This window comes from Camponotus vicinus, unplaced genomic scaffold, assembly GCF_025532165.1.
Source record: "Camponotus vicinus isolate PSW18456_S1 unplaced genomic scaffold, iyCamVici1.0 SCAF_4, whole genome shotgun sequence".
Lineage (NCBI taxonomy): Eukaryota > Metazoa > Arthropoda > Insecta > Hymenoptera > Formicidae > Camponotus > Camponotus vicinus.
In genome coordinates this window covers 16,968,783-16,995,716 of record NW_028141976.1, presented here as the reverse complement: position 1 = coordinate 16,995,716, position 26,934 = coordinate 16,968,783, and the positions used below count along the sequence as shown (strand labels likewise).

The following is a 26,934-nucleotide window of genomic DNA, read 5'->3' as shown; positions in this document are numbered from 1 at the left end:
AACTTAATAATTGAATTTTATATAAGTATATTTTTACAAGCAAGAAATTTAGAAATTATAATATTATTTGATAATTATAATTTAATAATTATTTGACATTATTTTAATATATATTTAATATGCACAACACAATAATTTCATATATATATAATTAAATGATGTAGTAAATTATAATTATTATATCAAATAAATGCATTTATCGTATAAGACTGAAAATCTATTAATTTTTTTAATATCTTAATATTAGGTATATTTTAAAACAAACATAGCAATGTATTTGATATGTTTTTAGGAATATATCTTTGAAATCTCTATAAAAAAAGAGTGCATAAGAATGTCCGATTCCGAGGGTAGCATAGTGAGTCTACACGGCTCGGAAAAATCAGCAACGCATGATGAAATTGTTGAGACAGTACCGAATCACAATGAGGACAAACTTGAAGAATTTCAGGACCAACTTCAATCAACGATAGTCTCCCATAGTGCTTCTGAAGAGGAGGAGCAGCTGGAGGAGGAAGATAATGCGAACGAGAAGAAGATCGTAGGTAGGCTATCGTATTCATTGATTCTCAACATTATCAAAATACACTCGCTCTGTGTTCCTTATGAATAAAAATAAATTTCTGAATAAAAAAATAAAATTGTATACATCAACATAAGAAATATTATAAGACAGCGATGAAACCTTTGGTTCGTTTCTAAACGTTCGTCTGCTACAGCGTTCGATGCTGTAAAGTATAAAGAGGAAGTTGCAGCGTGGAACTCAGGTAACCTATTGAGAGATTCTAGAGAGTGGGCGAAAATGGAAAGCTTGCTGCAGCTTAACTTGGAGAATTTTCCAGACGCTCGCCAAGGGCATTATCAGGGAAAGTGGCTGAACAGTGATAGGTGGCGAGGGGAAAATTTCTCTGGCCTCGGGGATTAAGTTCCATCGCTCGAATCGTCTCACTCTTTTCTTCCTCTTTTTCACTCCCCTGGGCTTTATTTTTATTCCATTCTCATGATGAGCGTTCGCGAGAACACAGATGCTGACTGAAAGTTTGGCGCTGTCTCTCAGTTTCGAGCAGATTAGTTATTTTTCTCGTAATTTCGTGTGTTTCGTTTTATTCCCGACTGTGATGTGACAGCCTTTGTTTGACGGAACTTCACTCTCGTGCGAGAGAAAAGTCCATTATGCGTGCAAGCGAGGTTTAAAAAGAGGAAAGCGACATGATCAATGTTTTATTCGAGCACATGCCTGTGTAAATTCGACAATTATTTTAATTGCTACCAGCTAAAGAGAGATTTATGCAAATGCGTAATCCAATATCTAAAACCGCGAAATCGGCAAGCTGTTACCGATTCCACGACTGTGTCGTGACGTTATCTCGGTTTTATACAAAGCGTCCTAAATGTCTCGGTAAATTTCAGCAGAACCGAAACCCATACACGACGGAGAGAAACCGTCTGCGTCCCAAATTAAACTCATAAAACGCCCGCAACATCCGCGGCCGCTTAAAGGTAGATCCACAAGGGTAGATTAAGATCCAGCCATCTGCGTACAAGAAGAAAGGATAATGCCAGGCAATTGGTATATTAAAACTAACTCTCCTGAGAGATATTGTAATCTCTTATCGCCTTAAAAATGATTACAATATTTTAGAAAAAAAGAGAAAACAGATTTATATTCAGTTTCATAAAAAATAAAGTGGTCTTAATCGTGCTTTTGCTGTGACAGATTCGAGAGATTCTTTACGAGAAAATTTCCGATAGGACATTATGCGAAATAATAATGATATTTTTATTCTTGCACATTACATTCGCGTATAAATAATATGTAAGTTTATTATGAATGTACCTGCAACCTCGGTGGCTGCAGAGCATTTTGCAGTGCTACATCCTTCCAGGTACGCAGAGACACGCCATCTCGGAAGAGGAAGAGAAGGAGATGGGAATTATAGTACAGAACCATGATTAAAATAATAAATTTCGGAGATACGAGTAGAAATGCTTTTAGACCGAATTAGTATTGCATCAAGGACGACCGCATATGTCGGGCTGCAAAGGACGATGTCTTGAATTATATATAAATATCAGACTGAGCGTAATGTTCCGGCGTATGTCGTTCGAGTAAGGAGATTTTCGAAAGAAGGGGGTGAGATTTTATTAGGGTAACGTTCGTTAGGTTCGTCTCTGGGCAACGTTCCAATTCGATCTCACGGTCCGTTTCATTCTCGTGAACTGCAGACATATATTAGGCAGACAAAGAATTATACATAAGAGATTTTTCGATATTCTAGAAAATTTTTTTAGCGCAGTAGAATATTTATCGATAATTCAATCATTTTCTTGTTATCTCAAACCTTATCTTTAATTTTTTTAAAAGGAAAAAGCAACAAATTAATTTGCAAACACAAACGGTTAATATAAGTCTGCTAAATTCTGCAATATATTCCATTAAAATTAATTATAACAAATAGAAATAAAAATTATCAATCATTACAGGAATTAAATAAATTAAATAATTAAATAAAAGATTTTTATCTATCTTTTATATATATATTAAATATATTAAATTTAAAAAATGAATAAATATTCATGTTACTTTCTTAAAAGAAAAATTAAATTTTAATAATTAATAAAAACATGCAAATATTATTTAGCAAAATCAAATCTTTGATTAAATCATTTAATAAAGTATCGTAGATAATAAATATTATTAATAATTAAATAAGATTTAAGAAATTCATTCTCATTAATTAAAGCTTCATTGAATACATAGATTTACATAGTTATGTATTAGAATTATGTTATTTTATTTCTGCTTCCAGTATATTTTTAATTTCCTACATAGTGAATGCAGAATATAATTATATGTAATAAGAACACATATTATTGCGCGTTATTATGCTCTAAAAGGCAAATGTAAATGTACGATAAAATGAGAAACGGGAAAAATGTCTCGCGTGTATATGCGACATCATATTGCAGTGCAAATAACATTCAGTTCTTTATGCATCTTATGTGCTGACGTATGTCCCCTCCCAGTGGATCAAATCTCTATGTAGCTTCTCGTTGAAGAATAAATGTATTTTCCAAGGCTTTCACGTGTTCTCCGGCTCTTCCGTCTGAGAGAATTGGCACGTAGAGCGCAGTATGCGATTTCGGATTATCATAATGTCGGCTGTCAAGCTTGTATATGCTTTTTCGCGAATTTGATCTTTTTCATCTTTTTTCTCTTCTGTCACCAGGACGCGCTTTAAGCTCCATTGAAAAGTTTCAGGCAACGGATTTTCCAGATGTTCTGTGTTACACCTTTTTATTAAGAGATCCCCCTTCGCGCTACATGTAATTGGCACTCGATTAGGGTCGAGCCCATAGACTTAGACTTTTGTTTGCCTTTGATTTATATGATCGTTTCTCAGATTACAACAAAAGTGTGAAGTTTGCCACATGTCATTTTATTTCAAATTTATAAGCTATATATTACAACGAAATATTAAGTGTATTTATGGCTATAATATCTGCAGTCAAAACAAACAACGGTTAAACGAGAGTAAAACACTAGTATTTATGAAAGTATATTCATCTGGTATGCTTCGAACATTTATATTTCCACGAAATAATAGATGTTGGTAGTTTATAAGCGACAGGAAATATTGATAGTCAAACAATTTCTCAAGAGAGATGACTCTGTGTAGAACGTCAAGTTCATATTTTTTTGATATTTCTCACCTTTGTCAAGGCAGTATGCAGGCGCGCGATGTTATCAAGATTCCATTTTTTGCGTACGCACTTCGCGTAAGAAAAATTGGAAAACGTTCGCTAACAGGAGTCGAGAAATATTCCTTTCTTCCGCGCGACATCCGGGGAGAGAAAGCTGTGGAAGTTTCAAAAGCGACAGTCGTATCGCTGCACCCGCGCGATGTGAAAAATGACATCAAGTTCAAAAGCTCCCTAAATAAGAAATCATTCCCGGAGGCGCGCGATCGCATTATTCACTCGTCCGAAAACTCTAAAGTGAAATACCCGCGTCGGAGGCCCGCAGGATTCTCGATCATCAATTTTAACGTCGTGCCAGACAAAAAACGCGAAACACCCCGGCAGCGACGAGAAGAAGGAGGAGCGGGAGGAGAAGCGGGAGGCGATGCGATCTTGTCGGATGATCTGTTTCGCGAGGACGCGCGATAATCCGCGGCGGTCGCCGGTTTGTTAGAACGACGGAAATCGCGGGGGAATGACGAATGGCTGGGGGAAGACAAATTTTCTCATAGGGTAGATAACGTCAAGAGTCATTTTTTTTACCGTGCACAAATTGTTTTGCGTCGAGAAAAGATTTCAGATGGCGGGGTCTATGTTGGCGAGAAGAGGAAGACGTTTTTGAGATAAATGAATCTTAAAAAGACAATTAGATCATTCTGGAATAAAGATGTGACATTACGTCAATTCAGGTTTTTCGAAATTTATCACTTACATCCCTTTATACATGTCCAAACCTCTCGAATCGTAAATGATGGCTTTACGATGAAAAGAATATATGAGAAAGCTTTCGAACGTTGTTACAACGCATTTACTCCGGATGCTGGTTCGTGCCGCTCCAATTTCCGCGACCACCTAGCGAGGACGAATTTTTTTTGCACATCCCGGCGACGGGGTGGAAAGTACGGGCGCGCGGAGGATAAAAAGGTGAAAAGGAGGCGGAGTAATTTGATATGGTGGGCCAGAGTACAGGGGCACTCGCCCTTTTTTTCCTAATTTGAAGAAGGGCGAGTATCCGCGAAATGAAAAGCGCCGGGGCCCTTTGTAGATACGCGCGTACGCGCCCTACGCAAGTTCGCGCGTGTGCGTGCACGTGCGTGTGCCAGGATTAAAGTGATGAAAGAGAAACTCTTTACCCCCATAGCGTGAGCAGCATGCTCGATCGGGCACCAGAGATATTTTTAATACGCTCATTTAAACGTTATAACGACATTAGACGTCTAACAAAAATTACATATGCACTACACAATTTGCGCTTCTTTTATAATGAAAATTTATCTAATATATAAATATAATTTATATAAGTCTTATATGATTAATAAAAGTGTCGCTCTTTTAATAAAGCTTTTTGAAAAAAGCACATTAAATTAAATTTAAATAATTTAATTATCATACACTAATAGAAAATTTTCTTTATGTGTTTCATAAACACAGAAATATCAACTTTGATAAACAAAGAAATTGAAATTTTTCTACTGTGTGCATAATATTTAAATTGTTTGTTCGAGTTTATTTCAAAGTTCAAATGTTTATCTCATAATCTATATTTTTTACGTCCATTAATAAACTTTTATATTAAAAATAAAAAATCTCTGATATATCCAAATAAAAGATTTAAATCTAGATTTTATAATAAGTCCAAGAAAAGATAAGATCACAAATTAATTATAATAATGAAATTGTTATAAAAGAGATGATAAAATGCAGAATAAAACGAGAATTGTTTTCTTATGTAATTTTTATGACCGATCGATGAAGATATTCCTGGTTATCCCTTCTTTTGTATGCGAAAATGGTGCACGGTACAGAGTGACATTTCGATACTTTGAATTAAGTAGAACTTTTGCGTGACGTGACATATTATTTATGATATTGATTAAGCAAAAATTGTGTTCGCGTTTTTGTGGTAAGGAGAAAGTAAAATTACTTTGAAAAAAAACTTTGTAAAATATATCATTTTGTTTCTTATTCTTTTTATCAATCCTCTGCAATCTTGTAAAATTTCTTAGGAAAATAACGCGAATTATATGTATTTTTATAATATAGAATACAATATACACAATCAATCTCTATTTTACTATTGTAGTTTAAACATAATTTTATCTTACAAAAATATAAAAATCTTGAGAACAATATTCGTATATAAAAGAATAAGAAACTTGAAGAATTCCTCAATAAATATAAAAAATTGCATTATAAAATAAAATTATTATCCACATAAAACCTTATTAAACCGCGTGACAAACAATACATGCTGTGTGAATTTTACGACGAGCATCGTGTTACGATATGCTAATATTTGCATTGTGAAACTCACGAGTGGCGAAAATCCTCGTTGCAAAATTGTAAGTGGAAGAAACCGAGGTAGTATATCACGCTAGCGAGCGGAAGACTCGATTGCGCGAGCCTGAAGAAATTTCCGAAGAATGAGATCGTACCTGCCACTGCGCGAAGGATAGATATCGCGTGCGATGTCAGTCGCTTTCAGCATATTCCGTGCGTCCCATGACAATAGGGGGCCAACAAACGAGCAAGCTTCGACTCGGGAGACACGATCGTCCAATACCAAGCTGTTTTTCGCTGGTTCAGTCCGTACCTGGTTTCCTGACCCGCTTGCACGACAACTATTTAACGAACATAATACTGCGGTGTCAGCAGAATTTCGCATTTATCGTCTCTCTTCGTAAAAAGCTTACGAAGAGCGTCGCTTTCTAAATTCTCGATATGGAGTTGGTCGATCATTCGTCTTTCAAGTCCTGATATCGCGCGACTCGAAATTTAAATAACTTAGTTAGTTGCTTTTATTATAATTATTAATATAATTAATGATTGAATAATTGATAAATGTAATTGGATATAGATAAAGATATACAAAATATATATAAAATGTATAAAAAATATATTCTAATGTATAACATACTTTTTTCTAAACAAGTATTACTTTTATTATTTACTAAAAAAGAAATTGCAAGATTTATATCTTGATTTGTCGAAAAAAAAATACATTTCTTGATATTGTAGAAATGACTACTCCGGATGCACCACCGGATTTTCGACTCGAATATATCGGAAGTTTTGTGCAAAAAAGTCTGAAATTAAAACCAGAGAAATGGGGAAGATTATTACTGACGGAAGAGTATCGAAATGTGGTGCTAGATTTTTTGGACAAGCCGTTACCAGTCGCTCTTTTTGTCGTTCTAACATCGAACGCACAATTAGTGGCATCGTCTAATTTTCCCATACCGTACCAGAGAACAAAAGGTGAGTTATTTTTCACCATTATTGTAATTTTTTGTAATAAATCTGAAAAATATTAATATATTTCAATGATAAATAAGAATTTGATTTTGAAGCTTTTTGCATAAGAGATACCGTTTAATAATATTTTTATTATAATATATTACTACGAATAGAACAATGTTGTAATTATTTAGTATTGAGTAAACGTTACGATAATGTTTACTATTAAATAAAAAAATACATAGAAAAATTTACATTATCAATGCAGGAGTTTACGCCGTTAAGGTAAAGCAAGCGCCGCTACCGAAAGACAAAGAGGGATGTTCGACCATGTTAATCGTGGGAGATCTATCGCATCGGATTGTCGATCAATTGGCTACGTTAGTCGATAATATATTCGCTCCTCTTCTCACTAAGCCTGAAAATCATAAGGACTTGCCGGAAATAGCAATTCAAGACATATGTAAGCATGTACATGCTCTTCGCGGTACGTTATATCAGGTAATAAAGCAATTGATTAAATTTTTTGCGCTGATAAAACGTTTAATGAGACATATATGTAATGATATTTATTACGTTCGAATGCAGGTGAAAGGTCAAGTAAACGGAAGAACGGTGTTACCTATGCCAGCGGGTCTCGAAAAGGTGACGGAGGTCGAAAGATTGGTTTCCGCAGAAGGTCCACAGGCAGTTGATCTGTATCTGAAAAGTGCTATAGAGGGTGTCGTGATAAAGTGGGCTTACTTAGTAAATGACGTGGTCACTCATGAATCTGGCGTCGCGTTCGAAAATGGTCAAAATCCAACGCCCAATATCGAGCTGGAATATTGGTCTACTAGATTGGCAAATTTAAGGTATTTTAATTATATAATTAAAGTAATAATATAATATAAAATATATCTATATTTTTTTAAATAAGATCTTTAAATAAGGCATTTTCCTTCATTTTACAGAATGCATTCTGTAAGAATATCTATTTATGATCACATATATTTATTTATAGGTACATCTACGATCAATTGCAAGAGGACCGTGTGAAAAAGATGGCGACGATTCTCGAAAAAACCGACAGCGCGTACTTTCCCTGCTTCCGTACATTGTTCGATAATGTTGTTTCTTCGTTAGCCGAGGCAAAAGAGATATCGTTGTATTTGATGCCTTTAGCGAAGTGTTTCAAGTCTGTAGAGGAGATTGATTTCGCCGAGGCTAAACCGCTGATGGCAACATTAATACATTCGCTCGGATTAGCATGGGCGAAATGCAAAAGTTATCAGAGTTCTAGCAAGCTTATCATCATGCTTCGGCAGATATGTAATCTGTTGATACAAGAAGCACGTCGATTTCTCGATCCGACGTCAATATTTCAAAGCGACGTGGACGAAGCTCTTCAACGCGTTAAAATATCAAGAGGCAAAATATCAATATTAATTTCAATCTACTAAGAAATTATTATTAGCAATATAATTATGTCGCTATTAATAATTTCTCATTAATTGTGTCATTTTATGACTGTAATGAATAATTTACCCTTTCGCGCTACATCAGACTTGCAAATTAGTCGCAATTAATCATTAATTTAATTTATTAATGGTAGATATGAAAGAGCTTAATACAATGGCTTTTGTTATGATATATTATTGATTAAATATAATAAACTTTTAATATTATATATACATATACATATCGCTCAAACGAGACGACAAAAAACATATCGCATATTCTAATTTATTTTTAATTTCTAATTTCACTTGAAATTCAAAAATCGTTTTCAATTAGGAGTCCTGGAAGAATTCAAAAGACAATTCGAATTGAGAAAGAATATGCCTGGCTTGAAACCGGAAGCACCACCTTGGACATTTAATTCGACCACCGTCTTCACTCGTCTCGACGCTTTTTTGAAACGGCTGGCGGATATCGAATGGCTCTTCGATACCGTTCTCGAATTTTCCAAGTTAGAGAAGATTGAAATAGGCGGCATTCTCGGACGGTCCTTGAGCGCGAGAGTCATAAGTGTATTTAAAGAATTCCAACAACTTTTCGTTTCCTTCACTGTGAGAGCCAGCGACGTTCTTGAGCCAGACGACGAGTCCTTCGTCGTCGATTGCACGAAATTCGCAGAGTCCATTTCCGATCTTGACAGCAAGTTGGCGTCGATTTTATGTCAAGCTTTCGACGATTGTGGCAATCTCGAAAGCGTTTTCAAGGTGTAATTTATTCCTTCTCTTAGTTTGTATTTCGTAAATCAAGATGCAATAAATGCTTACTTTTATCTTTCAGTTGATAAATATCGCTGGATCAGTTCTGGAACGTCCTGTCATACGAAAGCAATTCACTAATCGATATGCTAGGATCCTCGAGCTTTTGAACATGGAACTCTCGGTGGTGGAAGTATTGTTTAATCGCGGCACCAGAGGTGCTCTGATTAATCTGCCACCTTTAGCCGCTGCCTTAACGTTCACAAGCATGTTGAAACAGCGTATCGATTTGCCTATACAATCGTTTAAAGCCATGTCACATCCGTACGTATTAAAATGCATCAAATTTTTTCTTGAGATTTTATTTTCTTTTTGTTCTATTTGAAAAATTATTTTGTCAACGATTTTATATGAAGAAAATTATCTAAATCTTTATTGAAGAAAAAAAATAAGATATATCTCTGTGATAATTTCTTGACAAACATGATAAATATCACATTATAAATATGATAAACATATTTATTTCATTATGTGTTAATAGTATCATGCATGGCAACGAAGGTAAGAATATAATAGCACGTTACGAAAGACTGATAAAAATATTTGCTGATAAGGAAAACGATCTCTTCATTGAATGGGCACAAACGGTACCGCAAACTGTTGATATTGGTCTTAATCGTCATCTGCTTTATAGAGAAAGCCATAATATTTTATTGTTAAATTTTGACCCCGATCTCCTCGCCGTATTAAAAGAAGTAAACTACTTGAAACAGATGTCACGTTCTGATATTCCCTTAGAAGCAATTAAGGTATAATATAATCTGAAATACGTGCTTTACCTGAACACATTTTTATATTAAACAAATGTTCAAGTTACGGAATTTTGCTAGACATTAAATTATTCATTTTATATTATATTGTCAGGTATCTGAAAGCGCAGAGACGTTTAGAAAATTTCGCACGATGCTAAGTAGCACAGTCGATTCATACAACAACATACGTAAAACAACCAAACCAGTAGAATTTGACTTAATCGAATTGGAAGTGGCGCATATCGATTCCTTGATATTCCGTGGAGAGAACGAATTATGCTGGAGATCAGACGGGCTTCTGGAATATATAACAGAATTGGGCGATTTTGTGGAAGGACTGTGGAAACGCATGAAGACCGCCCAATCGAACGTAGAGAAGATCAAAAACATTTTGGAACCTTGGACAAAGACGCCCCTCATAGAACGAAAAGATAGTCGTAAGGATACGCTGCTCGCTCTGGAAGATCGTTCGGAAAAAGTATCGAAACGTTACGCGGAGATCGCAAAAGCATCCGAGCAAATACATTCGATATTGAAGGAAAATGAATCGCTTTTTCAAATTAGTGAGATCGGACAAGAAGTTTGGCAAGAGTACGTGAAATATATTGACGACATAGTGATCGAGTCTCTTCGAAAAGCAGTTGGATGCTCTTTAGGTTAATGCCCTTAGATCTTAGAATTAAGAAAAAATTATATTTAATGGCATGAAAAATGTAATTAAAATTTCTTACTTAATTATTAATCTTTAATTTATGCAATATGTACAATTATAAAAAAATTATAAAGTTTTAGACATCTTTTTATCATATTTAGGCTACTTGGCAGAAAGTATGGATCCAATCGGACAATGCGAACCATTGCTTGAAGCAAAATTGGAGCTCAGGGAGTCAGATCTATATTATATGCCATCATTGGAACCCGAAGATCCAGACGGACTTGATCAGCTGATTCTTGGCGTGTTAAATGACATTACCGGTATGGCAGGCTTGATATCTCGATTGAAAAGTGATTCTGTAGGATACGCTGAAGAACTGGCGTGCGATGATGATATTAAGGGAATGAGAGGTGAAATATTAACAAGTGTAGCTACTGCTGTAGAAGAAGCTACTGATTTCTGTAGTAATTTTGAAGGTATGTGATTCTCATAAATAACAATATTATAATAGGCTAAATAGATTTATACATTCACACGATAATTTTTAATCAATAAGTGATATCTTAATATAAATTACATATTTAAAATTATAATAATGTAGTTTATGTGTATAATTTAAATTTAAACTCAAGAATTAATACTCAATTTAAAAAAAATAAGTGCAAAGTAAAAGTATTTTTTTTAATTTAATTATAATTTTTAAAATTTAATTATATTTTTAAAAATTTTCTAATACGTATTTAAAAAGCGTATTAATATACACATAAAATATATCATTATAAATAATTAAATTGCTATTATTAATTAAATAATTAATTTGCTATTATTATGATTATATAGTAATAGCAAATAAATAAAGAGAAAACTCTTTAGATATTTAAATACTCTATTATATTATTTAACAATGTTTCGATTAGGCTACGCTTATCTATGGCTGGATGATAGGGGTGTTGTGATGCAACAATTCCTCGAATATAGCCGACAATTGTCAGCAGAGGAAATGGACATGGTGGCGGCTCAGGACCCTAAAGGGCCGACGAAGTCACCACCGAAAATGGAGCAATTCCGCGAACAAATCGACCTTTACGAGGGGCTCTATCTCGAGATCGAGGAAATGGATCTGTCCAAAGTATTTTGCGGCTGGTTCAGAGTAGATCTAAAACCCTTCAGACAGTCAGTACTGAACACGGTGTGCAAGTGGTCGAGTATGTTCAAAAAACATTTGGTCGATCGTGTAACAAGCAGTCTCTCAGATTTGGGCATGTTTATAAGGTATATCTGTATAAAATATTTAATATCAAAATTTTTTTTATCATGTGATAGTAAAATTTCAAATAAAATATCATTTTTAACATGTATATAGTTCCTCTAAATTTTATATTATTCTATTTCTTATATAAAGACTGTGTATGCATAATGGCTGTTTAATAAATATATATTTTACCTTTACAAATATATTTTATAATTTCTAGACGAGCGGACGAGGGATTGTTACAACAAGTGCAACCGGGTGATTACGCTGCTCTGGTCAGTGTAATGGGCTATCTATTACAAGTAAAAGAACGTCAGCCAACTACGGACGAGATGTTCCATCCGTTAGAGGAGACCATTGAGTTGCTCAAGTTCTACGATCAAGATATACCCGAAGAAGTAAACGTATTGCTACAAGAGTTGCCACAGCAATGGGCAAATACGAAAAAACTCGCTCTTATGGTGAAGCAGCAAGTTGCGCCATTACAGGCAGGTTTGTAGAATAATATTTATACGATAATTAAGTTGATGTTTCTGTCAATTTATCATTTTACCTATTTTTAATTATAAATATAGTAAAAAATCAATATATCTTATCAATATATAATGATAAATATTAAATATATATTTGAATATCTTTTGGAAATTATATAGTAATGTGTTCTATAATATTTTTAATTAAACAGTAATAATATATCAAATCAGGTGAAGTATCAAGAATTCGTGGTCGAATCTCCGCATTTGACATTACAATAAATCAGTATCGAGAAGCATTTCGGCGATACACATTCTTCAAGTACGACTGCAAAAATCCGTACGAATTATTAGATGAAGCACATAAGGAGATTCTCATGTTGGAACGTCAAATGAAGGATATACAAGAATCTGCCTCGTTGTTCGAAGTAATGGTACCCGAATTTAAACAGCTGAGGCAGTGCAGGAGAGAGCTGAAAATGCTTAAGCAGCTCTGGGATTATGTAAATATAGTGCAGAGTAGTATCGAGGGTTGGAAGACGACACCCTGGAGGAAAATTGACGTGGAGAATATGGACATCGAGTGCAAGAAGTTTGCGAAGGAGATACGTGGTTAGTAGCTAAGAAATTGTCTACGGTCCCGAAGGATTTTATCGAATAGCACAGTTTTATGTCCTGAATATATATTTCTGTAAATTATTGTCATTTTCTTCTTGCGTTATTTTCCTTATTGTCATGCAACTTCATTTATGCACAAAATATAAATATATTTTATGTACTTTGTGTTAATTTTAATTAAATTTTTTTTTATCCTTTGTTAAATATATTTTACATACTTATTTATGCAGAATAAATTATATATTACTATTAATAAATATTATGTAAAATCTCTTTCGTATGATTTTTTTCTGGAAAAATATATGTAATATCGAAATAATTTTATTTATTTAATCATCGGTTACATTTCGTCTAGCAGCGCTGGATAAAGAAATGAGGCCATGGGATACATATATATCGCTGGAGGCGACGGTAAAGAACATGCTTACGTCATTGCGCGCCGTGGGAGAATTACAAAATCCAGCTATTCGAGAAAGACATTGGCGACAGCTGATGAATAGTACTAAGGTATCGCTGGAAATCGCAGAGCGGATGTATCATCCATTTTCTTACGATACAAACTCATGCAAATTAGGGGACATATTTAATGTCATTAGTTAAAAAATACGAATTTATCTAGTTTTCTCTTAATTTTTCATACTTCAATGGTTCGATTGTTACTTGATGTTCGCTTCAAATGAAACTCCCCTTTCTACGAAATTGTATATAAGAATCCCATGATGCTAATCAAATGTGTAAATCACGTCAGTATTAGATTTAGTTGCACCGCTGTATATACGCTATCGATGTTACAGAAATTGGGCAACATGACTCCAGAAATGACCGTAAGTCTGCTGTATATACGCGTACATTTAGAGATTTTCTATATTTTTAGCATATTTTATTAATCAAAGTAAAATTCTAAATTTTAATAAGATTAATTAAAGCACGAAATTGATCTTTCTTTAATAAGATTAATTAAAGCACGAAATTGATCTTTCAATATATGCTTTTCTTCTCTTATAAATGCGCACTGGTATCATATTTTTTAATTTTTCATGAATGCGCACTGTTATATATTGCATTTTTTTGCATCGAATTTATATATTATAAAATATCTTAGATATAAGCATGACTGAAATAATAGTATGCGACACTGGCTGATAAATTTTTAATTCACAAGACTTATATTCATAAATTTATTTAGCGCTAAACGTATCTGTTTAATGCTAATTTTCTAAACATTATATTTCAAATTTCATATTTAATGATAATGAGGCTAAGAATAATCACACACATTCAGTTACACACTAATAATCCACCTATTTATAGTTTGTCATTATTGTTTCATTATATAAGTTCTTATAGTTATATAAATTCTTATAGTTTCTCATTATTCACTCATTGTATAAATCATTGTATAATTTTTTTAATAAATTTGCTATAAATACAAGACATCACATATGTATTTCATATTATTTAGCAACTTCCTACGCCATTCTAGATTTATTGTATGAGCTAAAGGAAACGATACGATCAATATAGTCTTGCTTTTCGTGAAAATGTATCTATATCGTCAGTTGATTTTCTTATATATAGGTTCGTTTCGTAATGGACGAATCAACAACTTTAGCTGATCTACTCGAGTTGAATCTCCATGAATGCGAAGATGAAGTTAAAAATATCGTTGACAAAGCTGTTAAGGAAATGTCTATGGAGAAATACATGAAAGAATTAAATGTTACATGGTCGAAAATGGAATTCGAGCGAGAAGTTCATGCTCGGACAGGAGCTACTTTAATCAGAGCTAGCGAAGAATTGATCGAAACTCTAGAAGAAAATCAGGTTAAATAATGAAAAATATTCATATTCTCGCTTAAAATACCATCATAAAAAATAAAGAACCAATTACTAATTATTTAATTATTTTTAATACTTAACTTTAAAGCTATTATTTGTAAACATATCTTATTAAAATAATTTGCTGAAACATATAAAAATATTTTAATTTTTCTGATATTTAAAGGTCATTTTTCTTTAAATCGCAGGTACAATTACAAAATCTAATTACCTCGAAATTTATCGCGCATTTTCTGGAAGAGGTGTCATCATGGCAGAAGAAATTGAGCATTGCTGATCAAGTGACGACTGTATGGTTCGAAGTTCAACGCACCTGGATGCATCTTGAGAGCATTTTCATGTCGTCCGAAGATATCCGAAAGCAGTTGCCAGTGGATGCTGCACGATTCAATCGCATCGACAAGGAATTTAAGGAGATGACGGAGGAGATGGCGAAGACGCCGAATGTCGTCGAGGCGACGAATAAGGACGGACTTGTATCCGCTCTAGACGTTTTGCAAAAAGAACTCGTATTATGTGAAAAAGCCTTGGCGGAATATCTAGAAACGAAACGTCTCGCTTTCCCGCGATTCTACTTCGTCTCTTCTAGCGATTTGCTAGATATACTCTCGAACGGAAACCAACCGGAAATAGTGGCGAAACACTTGACAAAATTATTCGATTCTATGGCGCGTCTGAATTTTGATGATAAAAATACCTCATTAAAACGCGTTTTAGGTAAACAGTTAAATTATATGTATTATTATTACTCTAAATAATATACAACATTAAACTTTTTTTCAAATTTGAGGCATGTTTGCTAAGGACGGCGAATACGTAGAATTCGCAAACTGCGAGATGATTTGCGAAGGAGCCGTGGAAGCCTGGTTGAATCGTCTTCAGAGTGCTATGCGCGTATCAATCCGACATTATTTCAGCGAAGCGGTAGTGGCGTACGAAGAGAAACCACGTGAACAATGGCTGTTTGATTATCCTGCTCAAGTATCTCTCTGCGGAACGCAAATCTGGTGGACCACCGAAGTAAATATAGCGTTCGCGCGTTTCGAGGAAGGATACGATAATTCTATCAAGGACTATCTGAAGAAACAGATCTCGCAGCTGAGTATTCTGATCACGCTGCTGATAGGTGAACTGACCAAGCAGGAGAGACAGAAGGTCATGACGATCTGTACGATCGATGTGCACTCAAGGGACGTCGTGACGAAACTGGTGCAATCGAAGGTCGAAAGTTCGCAGGCTTTTCAATGGCAAAGTCAGCTGCGGCACAGATGGGACGAGAAGAAAAAAGATTGCTTCGCAAATATTTGCGACGCGCAATTCAAATATTCCCACGAATATTTGGGTAATACTCCCAGGTTAGAATTTATCGTGTCTCTTTTAATTTATTCGTTGTTTATATCGAATAATAAATAATATTGCCTATATTTATGTGCAGATTGGTCATAACGCCATTAACAGACAGATGCTACATAACTTTGACGCAATCTCTGCATCTTATTATGGGCGGTGGTCCGGCTGGACCAGCTGGGACTGGAAAAACCGAGACCACAAAAGATTTAGGCCGAGCTCTCGGCATAATGGTCTACGTGTTTAATTGTTCCGAGCAGATGGATTACAAGTCTTGCGGTAACATATACAAGGGATTAGCGCAAACTGGCGCATGGGGTTGTTTCGATGAATTTAACAGAATCACCGTCGAAGTGCTCTCGGTGGTCGCCGTGCAAGTAAAGTCGATACAGGATGCCATCAGAGACAAGAAGGAAACATTCAATTTCATGGGCGAGACGATAGCTCTCGAGCCAAGCGTCGGCATATTTATCACTATGAATCCTGGTTATGCCGGCCGTACGGAATTGCCGGAGAACTTGAAAGCACTTTTTCGTCCCTGCGCCATGGTGGTGCCCGATTTTGAACTGATATGCGAAATTATGTTGGTAGCGGAGGGATTTCAAGATGCTAGAGTACTCGCAAGAAAATTCATCACTTTATACACGTTGTGTAAAGAACTGTTATCTAAGCAAGATCACTATGACTGGGGATTGAGAGCAATAAAATCAGTCTTGGTAGTCGCTGGTAGTTTGAAGAGGGGCGATCCCGGCAGACCGGAAGAAGAAGTATTAATGAGGGCTCTGAGAGACTTCAACATTCCTAAAGTAGTATCGGATGATCTACCAGTCTTTATGGGATTGATAGCTGATTTATTTCCAGCATTGGACGTTCCCAGAAAGAGAGATGTTGAATTCGAAAAGATGGTTAAACAAGCGGCTGCCGATTTGAGTCTGCAACCAGAAGATGGTTTCATCCTCAAAGTCGTACAACTCGAGGAGTTGTTAGAAGTAAGACATTCCGTCTTTATCGTAGGTACAGCTGGTTCCGGAAAAACTCAAGTGTGGAAGACATTATTCAAAACTTATCATAATATGAAGAGAAGACCGATCTATAATGATCTCAATCCGAAGGCAGTGACGAATGACGAGCTCTTCGGCATCATTAATCCAGCAACGCGAGAATGGAAAGACGGCCTCTTCTCGGTTATCATGCGAGAACAGGCTAATCTGGGTGGCGAGAATCCGAAATGGATCCTCCTGGATGGCGACATCGATCCGATGTGGATTGAATCTCTGAATACTGTTATGGATGACAATAAAGTTTTGACATTAGCCAGCAACGAGCGAATCGCGCTAACGCCAGCCATGAGATTACTCTTCGAAATCTCGAACTTGAGAACTGCTACACCTGCCACGGTCTCGCGAGCCGGTATTTTGTACATAAATCCGCAGGATTTAGGATGGAATCCGTACGTAACGAGCTGGGTCGAAAAACGGCCGTTGCCGAATGAAAAATCGAATCTGGTCATGCTCTTCGACAAATATATTCCTACTTGTCTCGAGACTTTGAGAACTAGATTTAAAAAAGTAACACCCATAGCCGATATGGCGCACGTCGAGATGTTGTGTCATCTGCTTCATTGTCTTCTGAAACCGGAGCTGATGAGCGGCGATTTCTACAAAGATCACTATGAACTTTATTTCGTGTTCGCCGCTGTTTGGGCCTTCGGCTCCTCCATGTTTCAAGATCAAACTATGGATTATCGAGTGGAGTTTACTAAGTGGTGGGTCAACGAATTCAAACAGGTGAAATTTCCGTCACAAGGCACGGTATTTGATTATTACATCGACAACGAGACGAAGAGTTTCGTTCCCTGGACGAACTGTCTTCCAAAGTTCGAGCTGGATACGGAGATACCTTTACAAGCTGTTTTGGTTTACACGTCAGAATCTATTAGAATAAAATATTTTCTAGATCTGTTGATGCCGGAAAAGCATCCTGTAATGTTGGTCGGTACGGCTGGTTGTGGCAAGACCGTCCTAGTTGCCGAGAAACTTTTACAGCTTTCTGAAAATTACGCGGTCGCCAACGTACCGTTTAATTTCTACACCTCGTCCGAGATGCTACAAAAAATTCTGGAGAAATCATTGGAGAAGAAAGCGGGCAGGAATTATGGTCCACCGGGAAATAAAACTCTAATATATTTCATCGATGACATGAATATGCCGGAAGTGGATCCGTATGGCACCGTCCAGCCTCACACATTAATTAGACAGCACTTAGATTACGGTCATTGGTACGATCGTACAAAATTAACTTTGAAGGACATCCACAATTGTCAATATGTCAGCTGCATGAATCCGACCGCTGGATCGTTTACGATTAATCCAAGATTGCAAAGACACTTTGCTGTATTTGCCGTTAGTTTTCCGAACATAGACTCTTTAACAACTATATATTCCTCCATTCTGTCGCAACATCTTGCGAATCTAGAGCATAGGTAATAAATAAGTGAAAATATAAATAACAAATAATAAAATTCTTTACATATTAAATATATATATCTGCAATATAATAGAAGTTTATCGAATAATCTTTAAAAAAGAATTATTTTCTACGTATAATATTAATTAATAATAATAATATTACTTAGGTTTCCTCTAAGTGTCACCGAATTATGTCCAAATATCGTGCAAGCCAGCATCCAACTGCATCACCGCTGTAGTCAGATGTTTCTGCCAACAGCGGTAAAGTTTCATTATATCTTCAATCTTCGCGAACTTTCCAACTGTTTTCAAGGTTTACTATTCAGTGGCAATGAATGCTTGCAATCTTCGGTGGATTTAATTCGACTCTGGATGCACGAGACTCAACGTGTCTATGGAGATAAACTAACAGATGAAAAAGATATCGAAAGTTTTTTTAAACTACAACTAGATATTCTGAAAAAGAATGTAGAGGAGGTGGACGAAGGCTCAATTCTAGAAAAACCCAACATTTATTGCCATTTTGCAGGTAAACCATACATGTTAATTTTTTTGTTAACATGTTTTGAAAAATAATATCTGATTTTAATTTTTCGATAAGATATGTAAGAATAAATATTTACATTGTATTATTAAATAAAAATTATATGAAAATATGTGACTTAATAAAATATAAAATTATATAAAAATATATAATTTTTCGGATATTAATAAAAAAATTATACGATACTTAGGTGGTGTCGGAGAGCCAAAATACATGGCTGTTAAAGATTGGACAACTTTACATCGGCTATTGTCTGAAGCAATGGTCAGTTATAACGATTTAGTGGCGGCTATGAATCTGGTGCTTTTCGAGGATGCCATGATGCACGTATGTCGCGTAAATAGAATTCTAGAATCACCCAGAGGCAGTGCACTTTTAGTTGGTGTGGGTGGTTCCGGCAAACAGAGTCTTTCACGATTAGCAGCTTTTATAAGCTCATTAGAGGTTTTTCAAATTCAATTAAAGAAGGGCTACGGCGTAACAGATTTGAAGATGGAAGTCGCTGTCCTGTACTCGAAAGCAGGTTTGAAGAATATCGGTATTATGTTCTTAGTGACAGACGCACAAGTACCGAACGAGCAATTCTTAGTACTTATCAACGACATGCTCGCATCGGGAGAAGTTCCCGATTTATTTGCCGAAGACGAGGTGGAGAATATAATTGCAGGTTTGTTGTGAAAACAATCTTAACAAGTTAGACTAATTTAAAATTGAAATATAAAATATTATCTAACAATATATTCCTATAAAAATATTTCTAAATATGGCGAGTACAAATATTAGTGGATCATATTAAAATCTAAATATATTTTATATTAAAATAATTGACACAGGAGTTCGTAACGAAGTGAAAGGCGCAGGTATATTGGACACGCGTGAAAATTGTTGGAAATTCTTCATCGATCGCGTTCGCCGACAGCTCAGAATAGTATTATGCTTTTCTCCGGTCGGTTCTACATTACGAGTTAGATCCAGAAAATTTCCGGCAATTATAAATTGTACGATGATCAATTGGTTTCATGAATGGCCTCAAGAGGCATTAATGTCTGTATCGAAAAGATTTCTACAGGAATTAGAAGAGCTGCCAGAAACTTATAGGTAAATGTTTAATTATTTACAAAGAAAAACAATATAAACAAAAACAAAATATATATATTAAGAATTATAAACATAAACAAAATATATATATTAAGAAAAACATCTTTGACAGAGAATCAGCTGCCAAGTTTATGGCTCATGCACACACTAGCGTAAATATAGCCAGTCGTCATTATTTGAGTAGCGAACGTCGTTACAATTACACGACTCCAAAATCTTTTCTAGAACAAATAAGTTTATATACCAGATTGTTAAAAACAAAAGCCTCTGAGTTACGGGCTAGGGTGGCTAGATTGGAAAATGGCTTGGATAAATTGAGATCAACGGCTGTACAAGTGGATAAGTTGAAAAAGAAGTTGGCCGTACAAGAGATAGAGTTGCAGCAAAAGAATGAGGCTGCAGATACTTTAATTGCTATAGTTGGTGTCGAGACGGAGAAAGTCCAAAAAGAAAAAGCGATAGGTTCGATATTATTAATATTACAATAAAATATATGATTGTTTGCACACATATATTATATATTTGACAAAATAAATTAGATTTAATTTTAAAAAGATTATATTTTATTTAGCGGATGAGGAAGAATCCAAAGTGGCCATAATAGCCGAAGAAGTTTTGAAGAAGCAAAAAGACTGCGAGGCAGATTTAACGAAGGCCGAACCTGCTTTGCTGGCTGCGCAAGAAGCTCTGAATACCTTGAACAAGGCAAATTTAACGGAATTAAAATCATTCGGTTCGCCTCCTGGCGCTGTAACGAACGTCACTGCTGCAGTCATGGTCCTTTTGGCACCAGCTGGCAAAGTACCTAAGGATCGAAGTTGGAAAGCTGCCAAGGTATTATTAAATCGACTGGAATGATTCGAGAGAATTTCTCTCTCGTCTTATTTCCTTAAAATGATAAATATTAAAGTTATTTTATTTTTCATTTTTTTCTATAAAGATCGTAATGGCAAAAGTAGATACTTTCCTGGATGCCTTGATTAATTATGACAAAGAAAATATACATCCTGAAGTGATTAAAGCAATACAACCATATCTCAAGGATTCTGAATTCGAGCCTGAGTTTGTAAGATCTAAGTCAGCTGCCGCAGCGGGCTTATGCGCCTGGGTGATCAATATTATCAAATTTTACGAAGTCTTTTGCGATGTAGAGCCGAAACGAAAGGCGCTCGCACATGCGAATGCAGAATTAGCGGCGGCTCGAGATAAACTTAGTGGTATCAAGCGGAAAGTAACTGTAAGTGAACGATAACGAAAGACGTTTCAAATTTTCTAATATTTATTTCAAAAAGTTATAATAAATTTTGCAAAAATGTATCTGTATTATATTTGCATGAAATTTTCCAAATTTTCCACATCGTAATAATCTGAATAATCGATCTTCTCAGTCCTTGGAAGAACAGCTGGCGAAATTAACGGCGGACTTCGAGCAAGCAACATCCGAGAAATTAAAATGTCAACAGGAAGCCGATGCCACTAATTCAACAATCGCATTAGCGAATAGATTAGTCGGTGGTCTGGCATCTGAAAACGTTCGTTGGGCTGATTCTGTAGCCAGGTGAGATTTTAGAACGTATATCACATCTCATATGTTATATTAATGATTAATTAAACATTTTTAGTTTTATGCAACAAGCGTCGACGTTACCCGGCGATGTATTGTTGGTGACGGCTTTCATATCCTACGTCGGTTGTTTTACAAAACAATTCCGACAGGATTTACTGAACAAGCAATGGTTACCTTTCATACGTAGTGTTGAACCGACGATCCCAATTACCGAAGGCCTGGATCCTCTCTCACTGCTAACGGACGACACGCAAATTGCCAAATGGAATAACGAGGGTTTGCCGAATGATCGAATGTCGACAGAGAATGCTACAATATTGACAAACTCCGATCGTTGGCCCCTAATGATAGATCCGCAGGTACATGCGTCAAAAAATTATCTAAAGATAAGTGCAATTTAATAAAAAAATTTGTACAGCTTCAGGGAATAAAATGGATTAAAGAAAAATACGGAGATGAGCTGAAAGTAATTAGATTAGGTCAACGTGGTTACTTGGACGTGATCGAATTATCCTTAGTGAACGGATCTACAGTCTTGTTGGAAAACATCGGAGAGACCGTAGATCCTGTTCTGGATCCTCTACTTGGCCGAAATTTAATCAAGAAGGGTCGAGCCATTAAGATTGGCGATAAAGAGATGGAATACAATTCCATGTTCAGATTGCTGCTGCACACGAAGTTAGCTAATCCCCATTATAAACCGGAAATGCAGGCGCAAACCACGCTGATTAATTTCACGGTAACGAGGGATGGCTTGGAGGATCAATTACTTGCGGAAGTGGTTAAGGTAGAGAGACCAGATCTGGAGGAGCTGAAGGCAGAGCTTACTCGGCAACAGAATGATTTTAAGATTACTCTTAATAGTCTCGAAGACTCACTTCTATCAAGGTATGAACAATAAAAAAATTTATTTACAAACTATTTAAAATGTACTTATATAAGATTTATATATAAAAGATATGATAAATTATATTTAAAAAATTTTTACTCTATATATCCTATTTGCCATGTGAAAAAATATCTTCTAAAAATAATTATAATATTCAATATATGTAAATGTGACACAGTAATATTTTAAATACTATTAAATCTAATAATAATACATTTCACTTTATCTAATTTGTAATTATTTGTAGATAATATTTGATCTAGTGGAGAAGAAAAAGAGAGCACTTTTAATACTTAAAAAAATATATATATACGATATATAATATTAATTGTTATATATATTACGTTATATGTATAATAATTAATTTAATTTTAATTAATTTTAATTATTTATGTTATCATTGTTTAGATTATCGTCAGCTGGCAGCAATGTTCTCGAAGATACATCTCTTGTAGAAAATTTAGAAACAACAAAGCGTACTGCCGCAGAGATCGAATCCAAGGTTACAGAGGCTCGAGGAACCAGTCGACAGATCGATGCAGCTCGAGAATTATATCGACCCGCGGCAGCAAGGGCCTCATTGTTATATTTTATTCTGAATGATCTGAATACTATTAATCCTATCTATCAATTTTCGTTGAAAGCCTTCAGCGTCGTCTTCCAGAAAGCAATTTTGAAGGCCGATCCCGCGCCTGATGTTACGGGAAGAGTGCAGAATCTAATTGAATGCATTACATATTCAGTCTTCATGTACACTAGCAGGGGACTTTTCGAGTGTGACAAACTAATCTTTGCCTCGCAAATGGCATTCCAAATTTTATTGGCGAGAAACGAAGTTACACCTAGCGAGTTGGACTTTCTCCTAAGATTTCCTATAACACCACACGTCACTTCGCCGGTCGATTTTCTCACCAATACTAGCTGGGGTGGCATAAGAAGCCTTGCTACGAGGGAAGAGTTTCGGTACGTAGGATGAGAAACTGTTATCCCATTGTCGAGCTTTACTTTCTCACTGTCTTGCTCGTTTGAAGGAATCTGGATCGGGACATCGAAAGTTCCGCCAAACGTTGGAAAAAGTTCGTGGAGTGCGAATGCCCGGAGCGTGAAAAGTTTCCTCAAGAGTGGAAAAATAAAACGGCTATACAACGTCTATGCATGCTGAGGGCTCTGAGACCAGACAGGATGACGTATGCCATTGCTGCGTTTATCGAGGAAAAGCTCGGTCCGAGATACATTGAGGCGAGAACTGTAGAATTTGCAAAATCCTTTGAGGAAACTAGTCCGAGTACTCCCATTTTTTTTATTCTATCGCCCGGAGTTAATCCATTAAAGGTGACTATAAATATTTTTTCTTATCGCTATTTTAAAAATAATATTTTTTATATAAAACAGTACCTTCAATAATTTTGTATGTATATATGTGATATATATTTAAGTTTTTAAGTTTTTAAAAATACAATTTAAATATTACAATATAGCAAGATTAATACAATAAATATTATAATAATATTAATATAAAATATAATAATATTAAAATACATTTTATAAAATATTAAAAGCAAAGATATATAAAATGAGACAGAAAATGGAATATTAGGATGTTGAAGACTTAGGTCGACGCCTTGGCTTTACATCGGACAATCAAAACTTCCATAACGTATCCCTTGGTCAAGGACAAGAAACTGTGGCCGAGCAAGCTATGGATATAGCAGCCAAAAATGGTCACTGGGTGGTGCTACAAAATATACATTTAGTCAAGAAATGGCTTCCGCTATTGGAGAAGAAATTGGAAATAGCCGCGGAAGGATCTCATTCCGATTACAGAATGTTTATGAGCGCAGAACCGGCTAGTACGCCAGCCGGCCATATAATACCTCAAGTGAGAAAATGTTTTGCAATGTTAAATTATGTATAATTTAAACAAACATATAAATTTTAATAATTTATTCGCAATACATATTTTATTCTAATAGATATGTTTTTTAATAATAATTTTTAGGGTATTCTGGAATCATCAATTAAGATTACAAATGAGCCACCTACTGGTATGCAAGCTAATTTGCATAAAGCTCTAGACAACTTTACTCAAGAAACTTTAGAAATGTGTTCCAAAGAAGCTGAGTTCAAAGCGATTTTATTTTCTTTGTGCTATTTTCACGCTGTCGTCGCGGAGCGTCGTAAATTCGGACCCCAGGGTTGGAATAAAATATATCCCTTCAATGTAGGAGATCTGAACATCAGTGTCAGTGTTCTGTACAATTATTTGGAAGCAAGTCCAAAAGTGCCTTGGGAAGATTTAAGGTGATTATATTAAATATAAGATGATTATATTATATTTAATAATCACATTAATGTGAAAATAAAGAATAAATGCAAAAAAATCATGCAAAATTAATTAAATATCACTCGCAATATATATAAAAATATAATTGAATTAAAAATAAAATCAAAATATAGAAAAAACATTTAGTAATATACATCTTCTCAAAAAGGTATCTCTTTGGAGAAATTATGTATGGTGGCCATATAACAGATGACTGGGACAGACGACTTTGCGTATCCTATCTCGAAGAATTAATGCAGCCTGATTTGATCGATGGAGAACTGCAACTGGCGCCGGGTAATGCGCGAATTCGTTTCGACATTAAATAAGAATTCGATGTTTTCTGTGAATATCATTGTTTTCTTGTATTTCAAGGTTTTTCCGCACCTCCTAATACAGATTTAGTTGGTTATCATGCATACATCGACGAAGCTATACCGCCGGAATCTCCATACTTATATGGATTACATCCGAATGCGGAAATTGGTTTTCTGACAATGACGGCTGAAAATTTATTCAAAACAGTCTTTGAAATGCAACCCCGGGACACTGGCAGCTCGGGAGGGCAAACCGTTACCAGAGAGGAGAAGGTTATCGTATTAAAATACAATAAAATAAATAAATTAGAAATATTATAAAATAAATGACTTTCTCTTGTTATTTTATTTCGCAGGTGAAACAGGTATTAGACGAGATAATAGAAAAATTACCCGAGGAATTCAACATGACGGAAATAATGGGAAAGGTAGAGGAACGAACACCTTACGTGATCGTTGCATTTCAAGAATGCGAGAGGATGAATTTCTTGACGACGGAGATTAAACGATCACTGCGCGAGCTGGATTTGGGTCTCAAGGGCGAACTTACCATAACATCAGACATGGAAGATTTGGAGAACGCGCTGTTCTTCGATCAAGTTCCGCCGGTTTGGGCCAGCAGGGCTTATCCGTCTTTATCGGGCCTAACTGCCTGGTTCGTCGATCTACTGCTCAGAATCAGAGAGCTGGAGACATGGTCTACGGATTTCGTTGTGTGTATAAAGATAGAGAAAGATGATAATTCACGTGCCTAGAATAACACTAACACGTGAAAAATATATTAATATTTTTCTAGTTACCGGCATCCGTGTGGCTTGCCGGCTTTTTTAATCCTCAATCGTTACTTACCGCCATCATGCAATCGACGGCGAGGAAGCACGAGTTACCACTCGATAAAATGTGCCTCCAGTGCGACGTGACCAAAAAGAACAAGGAGGAGTTCACGTGAGTAGGAAAGATAATTAGACGGAAGTTGAAGTTTCGCGATACGCGCGCTCGTGAGGGCAGAATAGTTATCAGTCGTTAACTTAATTCGTTGTACATCGAGCTGAGGAGTGACTTCCTTCCCGATTCGTTCGTGCTAGGTCGGCTCCGAGGGACGGGGCCTACGTCCACGGAATATTTATGGAAGGCGCACGATGGGACGTCCAAACGGGAATCATCGTCGACTCCAGGCATAAAGAATTATATCCAGCGATTCCCGTGATTAATGTACGCGCGATCACGCAGGATAAACAGGATTTGAGGAACATGTACGAGTGTCCGATGTATAAGACACGTATGCGAGGTCCGACATATGTATGGACGTTCAATTTGAAAACCAAAGACAAACCGGCTAAGTGGACGTTGGCCGGTGTTGCTCTCTTGTTGCAAACCTAAAAAGAATAATCGTTGTTAGTTTAGCAATTAACTAATAGAATAATTGCTTGAATAATACATACAGACAAGTTGACAGCGTAGTTGTACCTGATCGTAAATAAGATATATTGTTAAAAATTTCTTTGTAGAATATTTTTGCATTTGATTTTCGATACAAATAACATGGTATTTTTATCTTT

The 26,934-nt window shown here is 35.7% G+C and overlaps 1 protein-coding gene across 1 annotated transcript; it reads left to right on the top strand.

Annotated features, from left to right (window-relative positions):
- Positions 1–334: 334 nt before the first annotated feature.
- Dhc93ab (Dynein heavy chain at 93AB) lies at positions 335–26,934 on the top strand. Its single transcript, XM_083097533.1, has 38 exons — positions 335–545; positions 6,760–6,999; positions 7,247–7,479; positions 7,567–7,832; positions 7,982–8,198; positions 8,286–8,388; positions 8,755–9,182; positions 9,256–9,497; positions 9,715–9,982; positions 10,098–10,641; positions 10,799–11,116; positions 11,558–11,912; positions 12,113–12,384; positions 12,597–12,977; positions 13,342–13,490; positions 13,778–13,807; positions 14,562–14,807; positions 15,011–15,539; positions 15,613–16,177; positions 16,258–18,651; positions 18,805–19,166; positions 19,372–19,848; positions 20,015–20,279; positions 20,392–20,741; positions 20,851–21,113; positions 21,220–21,516; positions 21,668–21,837; positions 21,902–22,205; positions 22,265–22,734; positions 23,144–23,698; positions 23,767–24,067; positions 24,333–24,614; positions 24,735–25,036; positions 25,228–25,355; positions 25,434–25,648; positions 25,732–26,088; positions 26,172–26,320; positions 26,461–26,934. The coding sequence occupies exons 1-38, from the start codon at positions 335–337 to the stop codon at positions 26,753–26,755; spliced, it is 13,533 nt and encodes a 4,510-aa protein (XP_082953659.1). The 3' UTR covers positions 26,756–26,934.

Bases quoted from the DNA above. Each gene is read 5' to 3' on its own strand.
- Dhc93ab (XM_083097533.1), top strand. From the start codon at position 335: ATGTCCGATTCCGAGGGTAGCATAGTGAGTCTACACGGCTCGGAAAAA. The intron at 7,480-7,566 runs GTAATAAAGCAA...GTTCGAATGCAG, and splicing joins TTCGCGGTACGTTATATCAG to GTGAAAGGTCAAGTAAACGG. The intron at 26,089-26,171 runs GTGTGTATAAAG...ATATTTTTCTAG, and splicing joins CATGGTCTACGGATTTCGTT to TTACCGGCATCCGTGTGGCT.